At 31.2% G+C, this 21,485-nt stretch overlaps 1 protein-coding gene across 1 annotated transcript in view; it reads left to right on the plus strand.

The window, feature by feature from the left end:
- LOC114329456 (facilitated trehalose transporter Tret1-like) overlaps positions 1-21,485 on the plus strand; it is a 120,675-nt gene that overhangs the window by 91,918 nt on the left and 7,272 nt on the right. The window contains exon 4 of the mRNA XM_028278566.2: positions 17,399-17,683. Coding sequence (XP_028134367.2) covers positions 17,399-17,683 — 285 coding nt within the window. The remainder of the gene's footprint in view (positions 1-17,398; positions 17,684-21,485) is intronic.

Raw genomic sequence — 21,485 nt, forward strand, 5'->3', positions numbered from 1 at the left:
TGTATACAAATTTTTGTTTTTCTAGATAGAAGCGTTCTGGAGGTATTTAAGAAAAACTAATTACATAGCGCCATCTTCAAAGAGCTCCTCTAGCTCCCTTAGGAAGTGTTTTCGGACTAGGTGAATTGGGTTAAATTGTCTTAAAATTATCTGAGGAATCTCCTGTCTTCGTTTGTCGGTAGAATTTCTTGACACCCTGTAAACTCTGGGCTAATTGGCAAAATACAAAGAAAAGTTATTTACCAGCAATATTATTGCTGGAATCGAATCTTATGATTGTACATATTAATAATATAGGTATGCAAAGTCTGCAAATAGTGTGCTACTTTTTTTTATAAACAAAATGTCGCCCGAAAATCGTGTTTTTTTTTCAATTTTTGCTCTATAACTTCAAGAATTTTAACTTTACACCAAAAACACCCAAATAAAAATTCACCGTAATTAAATTCTGCATAGAGACAGGTTTTTCCCGATTTACAAAGTTTTCTACGGAAAATGCGGGTTTTTCCAACAAAATCTTTAATTTTCAACTAAAATTTTAGATAAGTAATTATTTATCAATAATTAAATAACTTAGAAAGCTCTTTTTTTTATAGATTATAATTCCAGAAGCCGATGGATACCGAATGAACAGTTTAGCAACAATTGAATTGTTAATTAAATTTTTACGGCCGCTATAATAACCACAATATTTATGATACATAAGAGTAACTATGATTATTGTATAAAAATACACTATACCTACCTAATGTACTTCACAGAATTGAAATTGGACTATTTAAGCGGCGTCAGGAATATTTTAAAATTATAAACAATTTTTTGGCTTAAATTATAAACAAATAGAATATCTCAGGAAACCTTAAATTAACTTAAATTGTGATAACGTTTTCGGAAAAAAAAAGTGGCAGGAGGCTTCTTTTAAAACAAAAGACATTTAATTGTGATAAGTGGTTCCTGAGATACGATCGGTCAAAGTTGACCGGCATTTACGGCAAAGATATAAACAATAGGAATATAATTTTTGAACCGTGACCTTTTTATTTTTGTTCTCTTTCTTCACACCAATTTTCATATCTTTAAAATACTCGTAACATATATTATTATAATAAAAACTATCGATATTACGAGTGAAAATTGCCAAAAATAGCAAAATTCCAATCAAAAATTAGGTTGGAGAAAATGTAATCTCAAAGTTCAAAATTGGTATACGTTAAAAAAATGCATTTTCTCGGCTCCCATTGAGCAATTTTCTTCATTCTTTTTTAGTTCCCAAGTAACTCGAGTAGAGCCATCTAACTAACACATCATTAAATGTCCACCTTTGCTTTTGTTTTGTTATATTAGACTAATTTATTTATAAGAAAAGAAAACTACATATTTTTTCCAGTTGTAGACTTTTGACTTTTTTTCGATAAACTTACCACAAGTGTACCTGTCGACGTTTAAAATACAAATATTCTCATTTGGAACCTGTATAATTATTTCAACAGTCTTTATTTAAACAAATTAAAAAATTTTGTTATAAATATATAAATATATAAATACATAAATATATGAATATATAAATATATAAATATATAAATATATAAATATAAAAATATATAAATATATAAATATATAAATATATAAATATATAAATATATAAATATATAAATATATAAATATATAAATATATAAATATATAAATATATAAATATATAAATATATAATCAAGTATATTCAAATGGGAAATAAGCCACAATTTTACCTAAAAATGATTTTATTAACGTTTCGACGCCCAAGTCGAATATAAAATCGAAAATAAAATCGTCTTTAGGTAAAATTGTGGCTTATTTCCCATTTAAATATACTTGATTATAAAAATGCCACAAGGAAATAGCTTCAGAACAACATAAATATATAAATATATAAATATATAAATATATAAATATATAAATATATAAATATATAAATATATAAATATATAAATATATAAATATATAAATATATAAATATATAAATATATAAATATATAAATACATAAATATATAAATATATAAATATATTTATATATAATTTATAAATTAATTTTTTATAACAAAACAAAAGCAACTTTGACATTTAATAATGAGTTATTTAGATGGCTCTACTCGAGTTACTTGGAAACAAAAAAAGAATGAAGAAAATTGCTCCATGGGAAGCCGAGAAAATGCATTTTTTAACGTATACCGATTTTGAACTTTGTGATACCCGTGTTGAGCTGCCCCCCCCCCCCCCACTTGCAAAAATTAAAAAACAAATAGCCCTGATTTATGAGCTATTTATGAGCTTTCATATTCCGCAACCAACCCACTACTTAAAAATAGGAATATTGAATCTGTTTTTGCGGCAGAATTGCGAACTATTTATAAGCTCTTGAAATTATATAGTTTCGATTTTTGAGCTCATCCCCTTCACCCCCAAACAACCCTTTAATTGATTTAACTTAAGAGAAAAATGCTGAGAAAACTTAAAATATATCGTATTGCGGATATAATTCCTATAGCTTATATACTCTAAGAATAAACTAATAAATCACGTGCATTTCGATTATTGAGCTACAGACCCTTCGCAAGAAAACCACCCTATCTTCCCGGCTTAAGAGAAAGTTGTACTTAAAATGCATTCAATTAATTATTTGACGACTACATATCATTTAATAATTTATAAGCTCCAAAATTACGCGCATTTAGATCAGTAAATTGCAATTTATTTTGTATAGTGCAGTCACTGAAGGTAAAAATCAACGATTACCTTCAATTTCGGTGAACCTTCATCGATTTTCACGAAAATTGATCAGTGGTTGGAGGATACCTCAAGAAACAAAGGTGACATGTTACCACCTTGTGCCTTTATTCTGAGCGTGGATACCGCCCCTTCTCGGGGGTGAAAATTATTTTATAAAAAATAACTGCACAAATCAATAAAAGAACAAATTAAAAGCAAAATTTATTATACAAAGTTATTAAAATAAGTCAATACTTTTTAAGTTATTACAGATCAAAGATTTTAATTATTCGTGAAAAAAATGCATGTTTTGAAGCGGTTTTTCGTAAATCACTGAAAAACTGTAAGTTTTTACAAAAAAGTTAATACTAGTTTAATTCGTATAGTATATTCTAAGAATAAACTCTTAAATCACGCGCTTTTCGATGATTTAGCTACAACCCCTTCGCAAGAAAACCATCCCATATTCCCGGCTTAAGACAGAGTTGTACTTAAAATAATTTAAATTAATTATTTGGCGACTACATATCGTTTAATAATTTATGAGCTCGCAAAATATACGCATCTCAATTATTGTATTGCCATTTTCTTTCTATAGTGCAGTCACTGAAGGTAAAAATCAACTATGATCTTCGATTTCGGTAAATTTCCATTCATTTTCACGAATTGACAATAACAACTTGCGGTTTTAGCCTGGGGTATATGTCACCCCTTCTCGGGGGTGAAAATTACTTTATTAAAAATAACCCCACAAATCGAGAGAGGGACAAATTCTAAGCAAAAGGCTATAGCGGGATAATATGGTCAAAAATGCCCCCGCACCGATCAGCGCCGTTACTTATGTTTTCGATAAAGGATATAGAATTATGCCCTCATGCACATTTTTATCTCCCCAGAGGTCCTAAAACCTCTTAAATCGAGAAAAGAACAATTTTTAGGTTTTATTTTTTTGTGAGCGCAATTTTAATTTAAAAAATCTGAAAAAATTCAAGAGGATGTATATTTTGAATACAAAACAGCCTGATTTTTTTCAGATTTTTGTAATAAAAAATTAGCCCAGGAAAAATTTTGAAATTTTCAAAAAATTTTTAGGTTATGTAAATATGATTTGGCCAACTTTTAAATGGTATTTTTTTGTGTGTTTTTGTCGTTCTTTTGAATAGCAGAGGCAGAATTTTTAATATCTGAGCGGAAAGAACGAAAAAATTGAAAAAACCGTTTTTGGCTGTCTCGAGATGCATCTCGGGACAGCCAATCTTAGGATTTAGGATCCTGACTACAACAACAGAAAAAACGCTATAAGTGTGAATTTTGTCATAAAATTTGGTATGTGGGCTTATAATAATGTTTGGAACAGCTTTTCCAAATAACTTTTTTCGATATCTCTAACGCGAAGCAAATCGAATCGCATATCGAAAATTCATCGCATATCGAAAATTCACCCTGTTTGTGGATATATTATCAATTTGATAATTTATTGCAACTGATATAGTCGTATTTTTTATACCTAGATTCAAAATATACATTTAAAATACTGACTATTTCACTAATTTTATCATAAAAAGTTCAAATTGATTGCATTGAAGTATTGAACCAATTAATGTGTAATAATAATACAGAGTGAGATTTATGTACGGAAACCCTCAATTATCTCGAAAACGGTTTGCGCGATTTTTATCAATTTTGGTGGGTAGGGGTTTTCTAATGTGGCCGATATTATAGTGATAATTACATTGTTGTCAGATCTTCCGGTTTTCTAAGAATCTAATTAAATTTTGTCTTCAATTGGAATACCCTCTATATTTTTTGCGTTTTGAAGTCCTTAAAAAATACTAATTATTTTTCATGTTATATTCCCCATTCCTAAAGGCTATAATTTCGGAGTTATTGCTACATTTATTAAAAAAAAATTAAACAAATTATAAAAATCAATTTTTTCGGCCCGGGTAGACATTATTTTACGTTATTTGGACCATTGGGAACAAAAATTTTTCTTCAACCAAAGTTAATCGTTTTCGAGTTATTAACAATTTAAAACTGAAAAAAAAATCGAATAATGACGATTTTCAAGGTTCAAAAACACAAATCAAAAATATTATTTTTGTTACTACCCAGTATACAAATTCAAGTTCAAGCCTTATTTTATCAGTTACCAATAAGTAATTTAAGCTTGTTCCATTCTAAAATATTGTTTTTTAGTTGTTAATGCAGCCCGATCGCCCGTCCTCTCATATGCTTTCTCTAACAATTATTAAAAAGCAATATTTTAGAATAAAACGGGCCAAAACAGTTTATAGCGAGCGCCTAGAAGAAGGGCTTAGCTTGAATTTGGGTACTCAGCAGTTTCAAAAAATTTTTTATTTTTTTTTGTGTTTTTAAACCTTAAAAATCGTCAGTATTCGATTTTTTTCAGTTTTAAATTGTTTAGAGCTCGAAAACCATTAACTTTAGAGAAAAATTACAAAAGTTTTTTCTTCCCAATGATCCAAAGATGTAAAATAATGTCTACACGGGCCGAAAAAATTGATTTTTATAATTTGTTTAAATTTTTTTTAAATACATGTAGCAATAACTCCGAAACTGTGGCATTTAGGTATAGGCAATATAACATGAAAAATAATCAGTATTTCTTAAGGACTTCAAAACGCAAAAGACATACAGGGTGTTCCATTTGAAATAAGAAAGTTCATTAGATTTCCAGAAAAACGGAAGATCTGACAACAATGTAATTATCACTATAATATCGGCTGCATTAGAAAACCCCTACCCACCAAACCTATAAAAATCCTGCAAGACGTTTCCGAGATAATTGAGGGTTTCTATACATAAAACTCACTCTGTATATTATAATTACTATAATAATATTATATTAATAGGCATTAATTGGTTCAATACTTCAATGCAATCAATTTGAACTTTTTATGATAAAATTAGTGAATTAGTCAGTATTTCGAATGATTTTGAATCTAGGTATAAAAAATACGACTATATTAGTTGCAATAAATTAACAAACTGATAATATACAGTGTGTCGCATTTAAGATGAAGACACCCCTATATTTCGGCTATCAAGATATATACAGATTTGAAATTTGGCACAGTCATACAGGTTGATGGTTCACAATTTTTAAAATAGTCAACTGAAATTTAAATTTTAAACGCGGTCTACTGCGAATCCACAAACAGGGTGAATTTTGGATATGCGATTCGATTTGCTTCGCGTTAGAGATATCGAAAAAAGTTATTTGGGAAAGCTGTTCCAAATATTATTATAAGCCCACATACCAAATTTTATGACAAAATTCACACTTCTAGTGTTTTTTCAGTTGTTGTAGTCAAGATCCTAAATCCTAAAATTGGCTGTCCCGAGATGCATCTCGAGACAGCCAAAAACGGTTTTTTCAATTTTTTCCTTTTGCTTTTTTCCAATACGGTTTTCATGATTTAATTTAATATTTCCAGAGATATTCTATTTGTTTATAGGCCAAAAAATTGTTTATAACTTTAAAATATTCCTGAGGCTGCTTAAATAGTCCAATTTCAATTCTGTGAAGTACATTAGATAGGTACGGTATCTTTTTATACAAAAATCATAGTTATTCTTATGTATCATAATTATTGTGGTTATTATAGCGACCGTAAATTTTTAATTAACAATCCAATTGTTGCTAAACTGTTTATTCAATTTCTATCGGCTTTTGGAATTTTAATTTATATGAAAAGAGCTTTTATATTACCAAGTTATTTATTTATTGATAAACAATTACTTATTTAAAATTTCAGTTGAAATTAAAGATTTTGTTGGAAAACCCCGCATTTTCAGGGGAAAATTTTCGTCGAAGTAAATCGGGAAAAACACGACTTTATGCATAATCTAATTACGGTGAATTTTTATTTTTGTGTTTTTGGTGTAAAGTTAAAATCTTTGGAGTTATAGAGCTTCTTCTTCTTTCTAATAATCCTTAGTGCCCTTCAGGGCGTCGGATGTTGGGTTCCGCCTTTTATCCACTTCTTCCAATTGCTTCTATTGGTGGCCAGGTTCTTCATATCCCTCATACTGATGTGTCTCCTTTCACCTATATCTTGGATCTGGTCCATCCATGTCTTCCTCGGCCTTCCCTTTTTTCTTTTGTTTCCCATTTTGGCTTCATGTACCTTCTTTGTAAGTCTATTTTGCTCCATTCGTTGTATGTGTCCAAACCAGCTTAATTCTTTGTTTTCGATCTTCCTAATTATCGGTTCTTGTTCCAGCTCTCTTCTTATATCTTCATTTCTGAATCTGTCAAACTTCGTAACTCCGGCTATTCTTCTCATGTATTTCATCTCGGTCGCGTTTATCATTGATTCATGTTTCTTTTGGACAATCCATGTTTCCGCCCCATATGTCATTACCGGATTTACTATGCTGTTATATACTCTGAGTTTAGTTTTGTTGCTTATTTCTGACTTTCCAAAAATTGTATTATTTAAAGAGTAGTACACGCTAGTTGCCTTCTTCAGTTTATTACTTATTGCCAAGTCCGTTTTCCCATCATCTGTTATTATATTTCCCAAATATTCAAAAGTAGATACATGTTCTATTACTTTTTCCTTTACTATTATATTAGTATTCCTTTCTCTTTTCTCATCTTCATTTATTATCATAAGTTTTGTTTTGTTGAGGTTCATTTCCATTTTTAATTTATGAATCTCTTTTTGCCAAATATCTATTAGTTTCTGCATTTTCTCTACTGTGTCTGTGATTAAAACTATATCATCAGCGTATAGAAGGGAGTTGATCTTTATTGCATTTAAGTTTTTATATCCTACTATGTATTGAAGGTTTCTTGTTTGATCTTTGGTATTTTTGATTAAAGTATCCATGACTATTATAAACAAGAGGGGGCTTAGTCCATCTCCTTGTTTAATTCCCTTATCCCATTTAAAAGTGCCTGATCTTTCTCCATTTACCTGTCTCTATGCAGAATTTAATTACGGTGAATTTTTATTTGGGAGTTTTTGGTGTAAAGTTAAAATCCTTGAAGTTATAGAGCAAAAATTGAAAAAAAAACAAGATTTTCGGGCGCCATTTTGTACATAAAAAAAGTAGCACACTATCTGCGGACTTTGCATACCTATATTATTAATATATACAATCATAAGATTCGATTACAGCAATAAAATTGCTGGTAAATAGCTTTTCCCAAAAATGGCCTATTCTCCGATAAATCTGCCCAGACTAATAACTCTACCTGTGAAATTGCTTGGCATGGTCACACTTCAGATCAATTTACGGTTGAAAACGGATTGGAGAGGAGACAGGGAGATCGTTACCTACCACATTATTTAACTTAGTGTTAGAAACCATAATCAGAAAATGCTTGGCATTTTCTGGATGGATGATGACCTAACTTTCTTAGCAAGAGCCGCGAAAGAATTAAGTAGAGTTGTGAAAACAATTATTAAAAGCACAGGAATTCGGATTGGAGGTAAATGAAGAAAAAACCAAATATAAATATAATCATGGGAGCACCAAAAAAAAACAAGAAGAATAAGACTTTAGTGCAGTGGCGTAGCTGACAGGCCCGCAGGGCCTGCAAGGCGGGGGGCCCCGACGTTATGGGGGCCCCTTAAAGAGTTCAAGCTTAATATCTTTACTAATTCTAAAACTTCCTTTAAGTTGGGGATCAAAACATATTTTCCTAATAAGCATCAAAATAGGGAATTTGGAAGGAAGTAATGAAATGGGTAAATTGATGTAACTCTTACTCTTTCCGGTTAAAATTTAGCGTTTCGTGGACATACTGGTAGTTTAAGTGAAAGTGAATTCCAAAAAGGTAATTTTTGTCGGTGGTTCTTTTATAGTTTTTACTAGCTGTTTTAGCTAAATTAGTCGATAAAAAAATAAGTTAAAAACAAATTACTAGAGCTCCCAAAAGTTATTTTGCTGCCTCAAGAAATTGAAAATAAATTGATTAATTTAATTTAAAAAAGTTATTATTCAATAATTTTTGATACCAATCAAGATATTTCAAAACACGATCAGCTTAGTTTATTTTTCGGTATATAAAAATAACTTCCGATGGAAATAATTTACCCTCAAAAGCAGAAGTTGCTGAAAGTTTTTTGGGATTTTTTCGCATATTAGACCAAAGTGCAGAAGGTTTTGTAAATGAAATTTTAAAATGTATACAATCAAAGCACCTTTTCGTACACAACTGCAGAGGAAAGGGGTATGGGTATGATGGGGCAAGCGTTATGAGTGCGCATAACTGACGTTGAAAAAACAGCTTCCTATGTTCATTCTGCATCCCACAATCTGAAACTAGTGTTGAATGATGCCGTTGCTGGTGTACAAGAGTTGGTTCTTTTTACGACATAATTAAGAGATTATAATGATTTTTTTAGTGCAAGTATTAAAAGATGGGATCTACTATGTACTATTACGACTTTGGATTCATCGCGTTTGCCAACACTTAAAAGGTTATGTGAAACCCGGTGGTCATCCAAACATGATGCTGTTATGGCTTTGCGTCGAGCTTTCCGACAAGCAATGAAATCTTTAACGAAAATTTCATTGCTGTCTAAAAAGACGATGAAAAATTAGAAGCTAATACATTATTAGAGCATATGAATAATTTTAAATTTGCCGTTAACATTACAATTTAATCTCAAATACTTAAATTTATTAATCTAACATCAAAACTTTTGCCATCTGAAACGGCAGAGTTACCAGTAGCCCTTCAACTTTTTGAAAAACTCGAGATAATTTTCAAGAAATGAGAAATTCGTTTTCCGAAACTTTAGCAGAAGTAGCAGTAATAGCAGAATAGGTGGGGTATTATACCGGAATTTAAAAATATACGGACAAAATGAATAAAAAAATTTTACGATGAGCTCAGCGGCGACGAAAAAATAACTTGTACCAAAAACAGTTGTGAAGTTAATGTTTTCAATGAAAATTTAGATATAATATTGCAACAACTTACTAATAGGTTTGTCGGATTAAGAGACATGTATAAAAGGTTTTCATGTCTATTTCCAAAAAAATCTATTAACACTAACTGATGAAAACTTATAAAAGAAAGGCCAAATATTGTCATTTACACATATTTCAGTAATTATACTGATATTAGTTGTCTTTATGTTTTATAATACGGGGGCCCACAAAAATTGTCACGGGGAGGCCCCCCAATCTTCAGCTACGCCACTGCTTTAGTGTGAGGTCTTTAAGCAGTAAAAGCTATAGTTTTAAAAGGGTGGACAATTTTGAATATTTGTGTGTAGTATTCAATGAAAATGTAAAAGAGGAATAGCAAAAGGGAATAAAAAATTAGGTGGTTTAAGAGCCCTACTGAACTCAAATATGTTTCTAGACAAGGTAAACTCGGAATATACAATAAGTAGACCAGTAAGGATGTGCGAAAAAACGTCTGTTTTTGGATGCGAGAGGTGGTATTCGGATTTTTGCAGATAAAGTTAGGTGACACCTTCAGTAATAATAATTGACTTATGCTCCCTCTCAAATATGCCCGGAACATTAATAAAAAAATTAAAATATTTAACAATTTCAAAAAACACCGATTTTTTTCTGCTTTCTTTGCTTATAATTTTAAAACGATTCGTTTTGGAACAAAGTCGCAGAAAAATAAAATAAAGATAATTAAATTTTGTATGATATACGACTGGTAAAAAAGTCTTAAGTTATTACCTTTTCTGCAATATAGCAATAAATACAAAATAAGGGGGCAAAATTAGTCTGTTGTTATGCAATATTTTTTAACCACTTTGGTGGCACATAGAACCTTAGTAATTCGCTTACGAAATTCTTTGTAACATACTTAAATCGTGTACCAAATTTCATTAAAATCGACCTAATAAATTTTGCATAATAAATTTTAAATCTAAATGTTTTAAAAAAGTTCAAATTTTTAAAAATCTTTCTGAACAAAAAGTAGACCATTTAGAATTTGGCTATTTTTTTTACATATAAAGAGGTGCTCTACCTATCTAATACACTTTACAGAATTAAAATCGGATTATTTAAGGGGCACCAGCAATGTTTTAAATTTATAAACAATTTTTTGGCTTATAAACAAATAGCTTTGTTTAAAAATAAAAAAATTAATTTTTAGCAATGCAAATAATTAAAACCGGTATAATTTGCCTTAAACTTTCAAATGCTGTCAGCAGAATTGCTATTTTGTTTTTTAATCAAACGTTATTCGCGTTCAAAAATTGCAATTTCTCGATTTTTTGAAAGTTCCACCGCGTTTATCTCGAAAACTATGCATCCTACGAAAAAACTTGTAAGAACATTTTTTACTTAGAATTACCCAAGAAATACAAAAAAAATGTTTTATTTTGCGAAAAATGATTTTATGTAATTCCTCAAGTTCTTTGTTTATAACAATCTTATCGACATCCGGATCAACTGTTACCCAAAAAATTCATGTTCTACGGGTCAAAATACATAAAAAACTTGGGTAAGTCCATCTAAATAAAGGAGCCCGTAGCACCTACTCCTGGCCAGAGCACTAATTTGTTTATAAGCCAAAAAATTGTTTATAACTTTAAAACATTGCTGAGGCTGCTTAAATAATCCGATTTCAATTCTGTAAAGTGCATTAGATAGGTGGAGTACTTCTTTATAATATGTAAAAAAATTGACAAACCTTTGTATGTTCTAGTTTTTGTTGTGCAAGATTTTAAAAAATTTTAATTTAAAAAAAAAGTTTAGATTGCAAAATTATTATGCAAAATCTAGTAAGTCAATTTTAATGAAATTTATTGTACGGTTTTAGCATATCACAGAAATTTTCTAAGCGAATTAGGAAGGTTCCAAGTGTAACCTAAGTGATGGAAAATAATTGAATAAGACAGGCTTGTTTTGCCCCCTTATTTTATATGTATTGCTATTTTGAAGCAAGGGTGATACATTAAGACATTTTTAACCAATCTAATCTGATAGAAAATTTAATTATCTTTGTTTTAATCTTAGAGGACTTTGTTCTAAAATGAATAGTTTTTAAGATATAAGCAAAAAAAATTAGAAAAAAAAAACGATTTTTTTAAAATTTTTAAATATTTTATTTTTATTATTGTTCCGGGCATATTTGAGAAGGAGGATAAATCAATTAGTATTAACGAAGTTATCACCTAACTTTATCCGCAAAAATCTGAATGGTTCCTCTCACATCCACCTAAAAACAGATCCTTACTGGTCTAAAGACAGTGATTAGACCCGCAGTAACATATTTCTACGAGGCATGGACAAAAGTCATAAAGAATTAAATGGTTGGGACATGTGAACAGAATGCCTAAACTATTTATGACCAGAAAACTAATCGGTCCCAAAAGAAGAGGTAGACCCAGAGGTGGATTAATATAGTGGAGGAAATTCGAGATATGTTGTTAATCAGGTTCTTCAGAGTAGTTAAGAATTATTGTTATTAGTTAATCTAATGATTTATGTTATAAAAAAATTCCCTAGGTCTTAACGGCATGTTGTGCGTATAAATAAATAAATATTATCAGGACCGCTTTATCCATTAGCCAATATAGGCAGTTGCCTAGGGCGGCAAATTACGAGAGGGCGGCAAAAATACTTTACAAAAAATATTTGTATATAAAAATTAAAAAGGAATAACTTTTCAGTACATCCATCAATGGAATAGAAGTGGGCATTCACATCTAGAAAACAAATTGCATTCAAAAAAATGCAAAGTCGTGGATTTAGGGATTATTGGGCCGCAGGCAGTACCGCAAAGGCGGTGGGCCATTAAACACTGCAATGTAAATGTACTTTGCCTAATAGGCAGAAACTAAAGACTTGATTTAGTCTGATTTATACTGAAACTTGGAAGTACCATTGTTCCGCCAATAGAGAGCATTCGACTCGAATAAACAGATCCCTAACAAGGAATCATTTTTTTAGAAAAATAAAAATTTTAAACGGTGAATTTTTTTTATTTAATAAAATTCCAACAGGAATCTTATGATTATTGCTATCTGATCATTACTATGATCAATAAGCAAGATAGTTCTACATACAAAATATTATAAAAAACTTATCTAAGGTCATATTCAACAATATTCCTTAGGCTCTAATACATTACAGTACTACTAGCTAACGTGTACACTTTAGCCGCACTTTGCTCTACTTTTTCACTTTCACTCACTTGAACTTATAGGGCTTTTCATCGATTGTCATTTGTTTCGAGCTTCTGTCAGATATTGTATAATCTGTGTATAATATTTCTATACACGGATTATACGACATATGACAGAAGCTCGAAACAAATGACTGTGAATGAAAAGCTCTATTGCACTAACTCGAACGGCTTCGTTCTCTTAAGTCTTCTTATCTGATTGGCGTTGTCTAGGAGATTGATGGCCTCGACATTCACATGGTTGGAGAGCCTTTGTTCATGACTCTCGGCAAACTTACTTATTGTCTGGATAACCGTATCCATCTGGAGGTCTTGATGAAGATCACAGTTTCTGAAGTACCATGGAGCTTTGACGATGCTCCCTAATACTTTATCCTGATATCGTTGTATAATTTGGATGTTACTTTCTTTTGTGCAGCCTAAGGGTGAAATGAAGTTCAGGAATTGTCTACTTTATTCTATATCAAAAAAGGGTGTATTTTATATTCCTTACCGTAGGCCAGAATAAAAAATCACAATAAACTGGCTGAGTACCTACGTACCTTGCCCAGGACATTCTCTCAATTTGGTAGTATCTTTAGCAGCAGAATCCTGTCTGAACGCCACTTCCTTTTTCATTTTTTTACAAGAATTATATACATTTTTCTCAGTTTTCACATATAGATGAAAAATTTTGACTGACAACTTAAATCACCTATTGTGAAATCTCTTATACCTGGTTGCACCAACGGATCTAAAGCTCCAGCTTAGCTAAGCTCTACTTATACATAGGGCCTCCTTGAGTATCACTTACGTTGCACCATAATTTTAGATTCTTACGTTATTATCAATTATATCTATTATTATATTATGGTATTCTTATTGTAATATATTATAATTATATTATATTAATTCTAATGATATTCTCGACTTAAGCTTAAGATCTGTTGGTGCAACCGGGCATTAGTGCGACAATATGTGTGAATGTCAAACTGCAGCTGTAAAATCACATGTATATGAAAAAATGGACGTTTTTGAAATGGCTTTATTAGCTGTCATTTAGCAACATATTTTAGGAAGAGTGAACCTATCCTCTCAGTAGGTCCAAAGTCATCAATGGAACTGGGTTCTGTCGTTAAAGAGTATGAAGCTTATTCAAATTACTTTTCCTTAATTAGAAATAATTTGGTCATTTGTGAAGAGGAAGCCGAAAAATTGTGCCCAAGTAAAGCATAATATAAAGAAATAAGTAAGAGAAAAAAATCAATTTGACGAGGGGGCCGATGATGACTTAAACTTTTCAGCTAGTGATGAGATGAAAATCCACGCATTCTATATATTATAATCGACACCGATAAGAGCCCTGAGTAGACGTCTGGAATGTTATCGACTTATTTATCAACGTTTTCGTGATAACAGATTTGCCAAAATTAAACAATGAAGAAATTATTAAAGATCCTGAAAAGCTGATACTTTATAAAAACGACCTAGATACGTCATTACACATGAATTCATTCACTTAAAGAGTCATTTGGATACCACAATAAAATCACCAATTGACATATCTAAATTTAAAGAGGAGTGGATTGAAAGATATTTTTCCACCTACCTCTACCGAAAGTATACTTTTCCGGACCTGATTGTAGGGAGCAAAGTTGTACTTTTCCTCCCTAGGGAGGAAAAGTAAAAGTGACGTCATGTTATGTCATTCATGAAATATAACTTATTGACGCCCTGTACAATATCTATTTTCTATTACGTAAGTATCTATACATTTTAACGTTTATTTAAAAACACTCTGTATTTTGCAGAATGGTAAAAAACAGTAAATTGTTATTCTGATTTAACAATGTTTACATTAATAGTTTGACTTATATTTGACAGTTGACAGTTATGTTGTACCTACTTGTTAGTTTTAGTTCTATTAAAATTTGTTGGTTAGTTACATAAATAAATTAAGTAAAAATGAAAAACTTACTTGTTATTTGAGGAAGGTGGAAAAACCATATGTATAACATGGAAGTAAAGTGCTTTTCCTCCCTTGAATGATTACTGCCCTCCGCTACGCATCGGGCAGTAAACTTCATTCTCGGGAGGAAAAGTAGCACTTTCCTCCCTTGTTATACAAATAGCTATTCCTTAATTTTGACATTGCTTTGCGCATTTATTTGTGCATCCCAGTTGCCAACGTGTCTGCTGAAAGGTCCTTAAGAATTAAAAATAATTTCCGATCAAGTATGACGCAAGAACGTCTTAACAATTTGTCGATTTTGTTCATAGAAAGTGACGTAACAAAGACGATAAATTACGTCGACATGATAGATGATTTTACCAAAGAAAAATCAAGAAAGAAATCTCTGATGTGATCGAACTGGAATGACAATTTTTTCTGTTATTATGTATATAAACATCGTAGTTTAAATCCATTTTTGGTGTATTCCTATTTAAACAAAAAATTCTGCTTGCAATTTTTTTTTTCGCAAAAATGGTACGTTTTAAAATGGCGGCTACTAGAGAATTGCTTAGGGCTCCAATTAACCTAAATGCGGCCCTGAATATTATAGCTAGAATATAGTTATAACTATCTAATATAATATTTAATAAGGTTAGCTACCCCTTCTCTCATACTCAAAAATAACAATAATTATACATATGCGAACTATCAGAGACGAAAAATAAAGAAATTATAACTCCTTCGCTAAAAGGTCGAAGGGGGCGGGAAATTATGCGCGAAAGACACAGGCGAAGCAAAATCAGAAAGGGACAGAAAGGAATTAATAGGATAAACCAAAGTAGGTACTTCTTCTTGTTTCCGACTACCAGTCGGAAGTTAGATATTATCATCGCTATCTTTCCTTTATCTACTGCTGCTTTGAAGAATTCTAATAAACTGCGTTTAAATCAGCCCCTTAAACTTTTCAACTATGACACTCTCCTTCCTATTCTCTTTTTCTCTTATATTTCCTTGTATTAGATTATTTTGGTATATGTAGGTCCTGTTTTGTATATTGTTCTAAACAAGTCTACGGTTTATGTCTAAGGTTTCATCATTCCTGCAGTTTATACAGCTTTCTACTGGGATTTAGTCTGGGAAGCAGTGTGGATCTACTATTGTGCCATTGTTGATGGTTTTTAATGCCATTTGAATTTCTTTTTTTAATATCCTTAAAGCCACACCATCTTCTACATCTATTTCCGTGTTCTGTTCTATTGTCTTTGAACAACTCATTGATTGTTTATTTGTATCTTTCAGTATTCCCTATTTTCTTTTTCTGTTATTGTAAGTTAATTATTTAATTTTTTAGGTATATTAAAACCACCATGCCTTTTTTGGTATTCTTTTATTTCTGCGTAACCATTAACCTTAACCATTCTTCTTTTGCTTGCTTAATTTTGTATATTATTTGTTTATCCATTTTTTTGTACATCTGATTATTTTTATTTTTATGTTAACGTCTTTCTTCCGTTAAATCTAAAATTTTCTCCATCATCCACGGTTTATTTTTTTATCTGGTTAGTGACAAAATTTCATTTTGAGCTTTATCAATTTCCGTCTTTATTAATTAATAGCCATTTTGTTTCCGTATACTAAGATTGTAATAATACCGTTTTATTATTTTGCAGTACTTTGTTTTTTAACTTTCATTAATCGAGTATTGATATCATGTGTCAGGCGTTGCCTTTTTTATTTTTAGCTTAATTTTGGTAATTAGTGGGTTGTGATGTGATCCTATGTCAGCACTCGGACATGTTGTTCTGATGTAGTTGCATTCTTATATCTTTCTCTAACTAATGCGTAGTATATTTATTTGGTTTCTTAAAATTCCCTCTTCTTGATCTGCTGTTGATTTTCACGTGTATGTTCTTCTCTTCCTTTCGTTTCCCAGGCCGTATCTTCCTGTACATTCTTCTACTTTTTCTTCCCCGAGATTTGTGTTAAAATTCTTCATTATAATAATTGTAAGATCCTGAGTTTTAATGGAATATAAAATTAGTGTCTAAATCTTCGTAGAAAGTTTCAACATCTCTCTCTGGTTTGTCCGCAGTTATAACATAAACTTTTATGTTTATTTTGGGTTTGTTCTGGTTTGGTCGTATGAGTTTAGTTCTGTTGGTATATGGGGTGAAATTTACTACCGCTTCATCAATATTTTTTATTTAGCATTATCCCGAAACCACAGCTGTGAGAACCGTCTTGACTTACCGTTAACCGTTCTTACTAAGTAATTCTAATACCGTTCTAGACACCGTTCTTACTAATAATATATTGTTTTATTAAGTTTCTTCTTTCCGGAATCGGCCGTTGGACCTCACTGATTTAGGCCAAAGTATAATAGTAGTTTAATAAATATCTTAGAATAAGGGCTGAAACAAGTTGCTCTTCCAAGACATTTTTCAGTTTTTCGTTTAATTATTATATAGAAACTTTGGAGCATTTATAACAACAATTTTTTTAACATTACATTAAGATAGACTAGGCAATTAAAATTGTATATGACATTTAATGATAATTAATTTTTTTAGCATCTATAGCAACCCTCCCCATGGCAGTAGGATCCGTTATAGGTGGATTCTGTTTAGAACAATTGGGACGTAAAGCAACACATACCATATCTTGCTTACCAATATTTTTGGGATGGTTGCTTATCTATTTAGCTAATGGAATTAAGATGATCCTTCTGGGAAGATTCATAACGGGGCTATTTACAGGGATATTGACGACAGCTACTGCAGTCTATATTGGAGAAACCTGTGAGCCTGCCTACAGAGGAATTTTACTAGCTGGGATATCATTTTGTGTTGCATTTGGTAAACAAATTTACAGTTGTTATGAATCAATACAAATAGTGTTATTTCGACACCCCCATCGAACAAGGTTGTAACTCAAGTTACATCTATTTTCAGATTTCAACACAGGCGAATTCAGCAAAAATGGCTCACACGTCAATATAAACGACATAGTTTAATTCTCAATATTTTGGCCAATAGTCTATTGAAAAAAGTTGTATTTTAACTTACGTGTGCCATTCTAGCAGTAACACTGGATACTCCCTATGTTAAATATTTACTTTCTTTATACTTGACGATTAACAAGGTTGTTAAATGAGTTACAACTTTGTTGCACGTATGTTTAATTTATTAAGTATTTAAACATATGGTGTATCTCATAAGTCAATTTATCGAAATGAAAATAAAAAAAGGATTTAAAGACTTTTTCCCATTTTGATAGTTGCGGTGGACAAAATAAATATAGAATAGTTTTTGCTACATACTTCTATATAGTGAAACAGTGTAATATTAACATTACACATGTACTTTTCGAAATAGCACATTTATAAAACAAGGGTGATTCAATGCATGCCCTTATAGAAAAACGGAAAAAACATTAAGTCGTATATGCTCCAGACCAATGGATAACCATGATACGATATGCCAAAGCATCAGGCAAGCCTAAATCCGTAACTGAATTAAATCAGAACCAAATTCTAAATTTTAACCTATTTAAGGACACAAATGTTAATTTTGAAGTATGTAGATATTAATAGTAAAAGACTAAAGTAATAAAGTAAAATGGTCTAGAATTAAATATTTACAGATACGCCATAAAAATGCGAAAAATTTGACATATTTTATACCATGATCTTTTCATAGTGATATAATATTATTGTTATTGTAAAATTTATAATTTCCAATTAAAATTATGAAAACTGTTAGTTGATATTTTGTTTAAATATCCCTTAAAAACTCATTTTCTCCTAGCTATACTGCAAATAACTCAAAACATACAACCTTTTAATAGTTAAACGGGAAAAATAATTAACACAGAGAATGTAAAATGGTTGTTAGGCGACTTACATCCTTTTTCTACGAATACTCATGTTTAATCTCAAGGTTGTATCTCAATCAAACTCAAGATTTTCAATAGTTATTAAAATTACAAAACATACATCTCCAGTAATCCCTTATTATGATATAAATATCATATCACATTAGTGTAAAAGAGTCTAATCATTTCGCTACAAATTTTTAAAAAGTCATGTTTTCGTTTTTTGCCTCTCCTGTAAAATCGCTAAAACTGAGTTACAACCTTGTTCGATGGGAGTGTCGATTTATCTTTGGTACCTGTTCATGAGATTCTGATGTATTGCGTCTTTATTTTGTTTACAATGACGGGCTAATCGCACTTTTATATACCCTCATTTTTTTATTTCTGAAAGGTACCTCAGTCCGAATTAGGGTAGTTTTTCAACCTAAAGAGCTTTCCGCTCTGTTTTTCTTCAGGAAAGTTCTCTACGATATTAAAGTCATTCTTTGTATTATATCGTGTCAAAATATTCGTATAAGAACCGAAACCTTTCGTATCGAGAAGAAGCTGAAACTTCCATAATTTTTATTAGTTAATCTTTGATAAGCCCTATGTCATTCTTGGACTCCATTTGTTCCATGTAGGAATCCATTTGTTCCATGTGGATCAGTGGTATCTTGATCCCCATTAAACAGTTCGGCAAGTTTCACCAACATAATTTTTTGAAAGCTGATCTGATTCAGCCCTGCATCAGATCAGTTCTGTCTTGAAAAGTAGTTGGAGGTTTTCGTTATATGACCATATTGACATTGTCACACTGCTGTTCCTGAGTGTCATGTTTTTAGTTCCAGATAAACATTGCCAAGACACCTTAAGTATATAGGTTTTTCTGTAATAGTGTTCCAATTGTCTTCTGTTGTTTTTTGTCCCGATGTTGTTGTGACTAGTAGTTATTTCTAAGTCCAACTGGTATCCTGTTTGGAAATAGTAATTTTATAGTATATTTATACATAAAAAAATTTTGATCTCATATTCAGTTCTGTTAGTTTCACTGTTTTAGTCTACTAAAAACAGTAAAAGGGGAGCTTTTACCTGAATGCTTAGTACATACGTATATATTTCTTTACTATATTTATTAACTTTATCATCATGCCATCTGCACTTCTAGTGGAGTGATTGGCGCCCTCTTTGGACTTTTCGCTCTTCCAATTAATTTGTCGCGGGGAATCAGTCGCGGCATTAACATTTTAGTTTTGCAATTGGTTGTGGGACATCTTCTATAATTTTTCTTCATTTTCTTCATTAATTCCTGTTTTTGCTTATGGTTACCCATTATGTAGCTCTCATCTTCTTAAGCTCCTCGACAATCTGATTCTCCCATCTGGTTTTTTGCCATTCTCGTGGTCTGCCTGATACAGGTCTCCATTCGGTAACTTTCTTGATAACTTCTTCTGGATTTCTGCTTTCTAAATGCTCCATCCATCTGAGTCACTGTGCCTTGATAAATCTGACGACGTCTTCTCCTTTCAAAAGTTTTCTTACTTCGTGGCTCATCAATTTTCTAAATTCATTATTACCTTTATTACCTAAGTTTAGTGGACCTGCTATCCTGCAAATTCTTTTTCTCTTTATAATCCTCAATATTTCTTCATCGTTCTATGCCAGTCACATTACCTCAGCACCGTATGTGATTACTGGTCTAATTGCTGATCTGTAAATATTGAGTTTAGTATTCTGATTAAGCTTCTTTTTATTGAGGAAGTTGTTACATTTTCAGTATGAACTCTTTCCTGGCTGGATTCTTTAATTGATTACTATACTCTCGCTTTAGTTCCATTAACTGAGACCCCAAGGTATTTAAAGTGTTCTACCTTTTCAAACTCATATTTACCAATATTTAAACTTGTCACTTTAACTGAATTTTTCTTGAACATATTACGTATTCTGTTTCGTTTTGATATATTGCTAAACCCCTTTTGGATGCTTTCGTGCACAACTTCACAAATTCTTTTTTTAAACTATTTAAGTTTCTGCTAATTAATGCTATGTCATCAGCATACGTCACAAGTTGCGAAGTCCATGTCATAATTTTACCTATTGTTTCTGTAGCTCTTATTGTTCCTTCTGTAGAGACACTAAATTGTGACGTTGATAGAGTCATCTTGTCGTACTCCAGTTGCCATTTCTATATTTATGGTGATTTCGTTATCTGTTATTATTGCTGCCATCGATCTTTCCATTTTTATTTTGTAAGTTTCATAAAGATATCTAGGATTTTCAAGTCTTCTATTAGGTCTGGCCTTGTTAGGATGTCAGAGGCTTGCTCGGTGGCGTAGCTAGTCCTATAGAGGCCCCATATCAAGGTTTGTTGCGGGGCCCTTTTCGACGACTGATGTGGGATAGTGCTAAAAAAATGTTAATCAAAAGTAGCAAAAACGCTTGTATATGTAGAGAATAGAATAGAAATATGCTTTATTGTCACTGAAAATTTTACAATTTTATGGACAAAGCTTACAAAGGTTCCAAAAAAAAACAATAACAATATTATTACAAAATAAAAGATAATGAAATAAAACAAAACAATATAGGGTGTTTCATTAATAATTGGAAATCTTTTAAGTGTAGATTCCTGATCTCAAAATATTAAGGTTTAACTCAAATCACGTACTCCGAAAATAGTTCCTAAGGGAGCTTGAGTTCTTTGAAGATGGTGTCTTTTAATTAGTTTCTTTTTAAATACCTCTTGAACGCTGCTATTTAGAAAACCTAATTCTGGTACGTCTATTTATATTCCAGAGATAAATC

The sequence above is a fragment of the Diabrotica virgifera genome, chromosome 3 (genome assembly GCF_917563875.1).
Source record: "Diabrotica virgifera virgifera chromosome 3, PGI_DIABVI_V3a".
In the NCBI taxonomy this organism is placed as follows: domain Eukaryota; kingdom Metazoa; phylum Arthropoda; class Insecta; order Coleoptera; family Chrysomelidae; genus Diabrotica; species Diabrotica virgifera.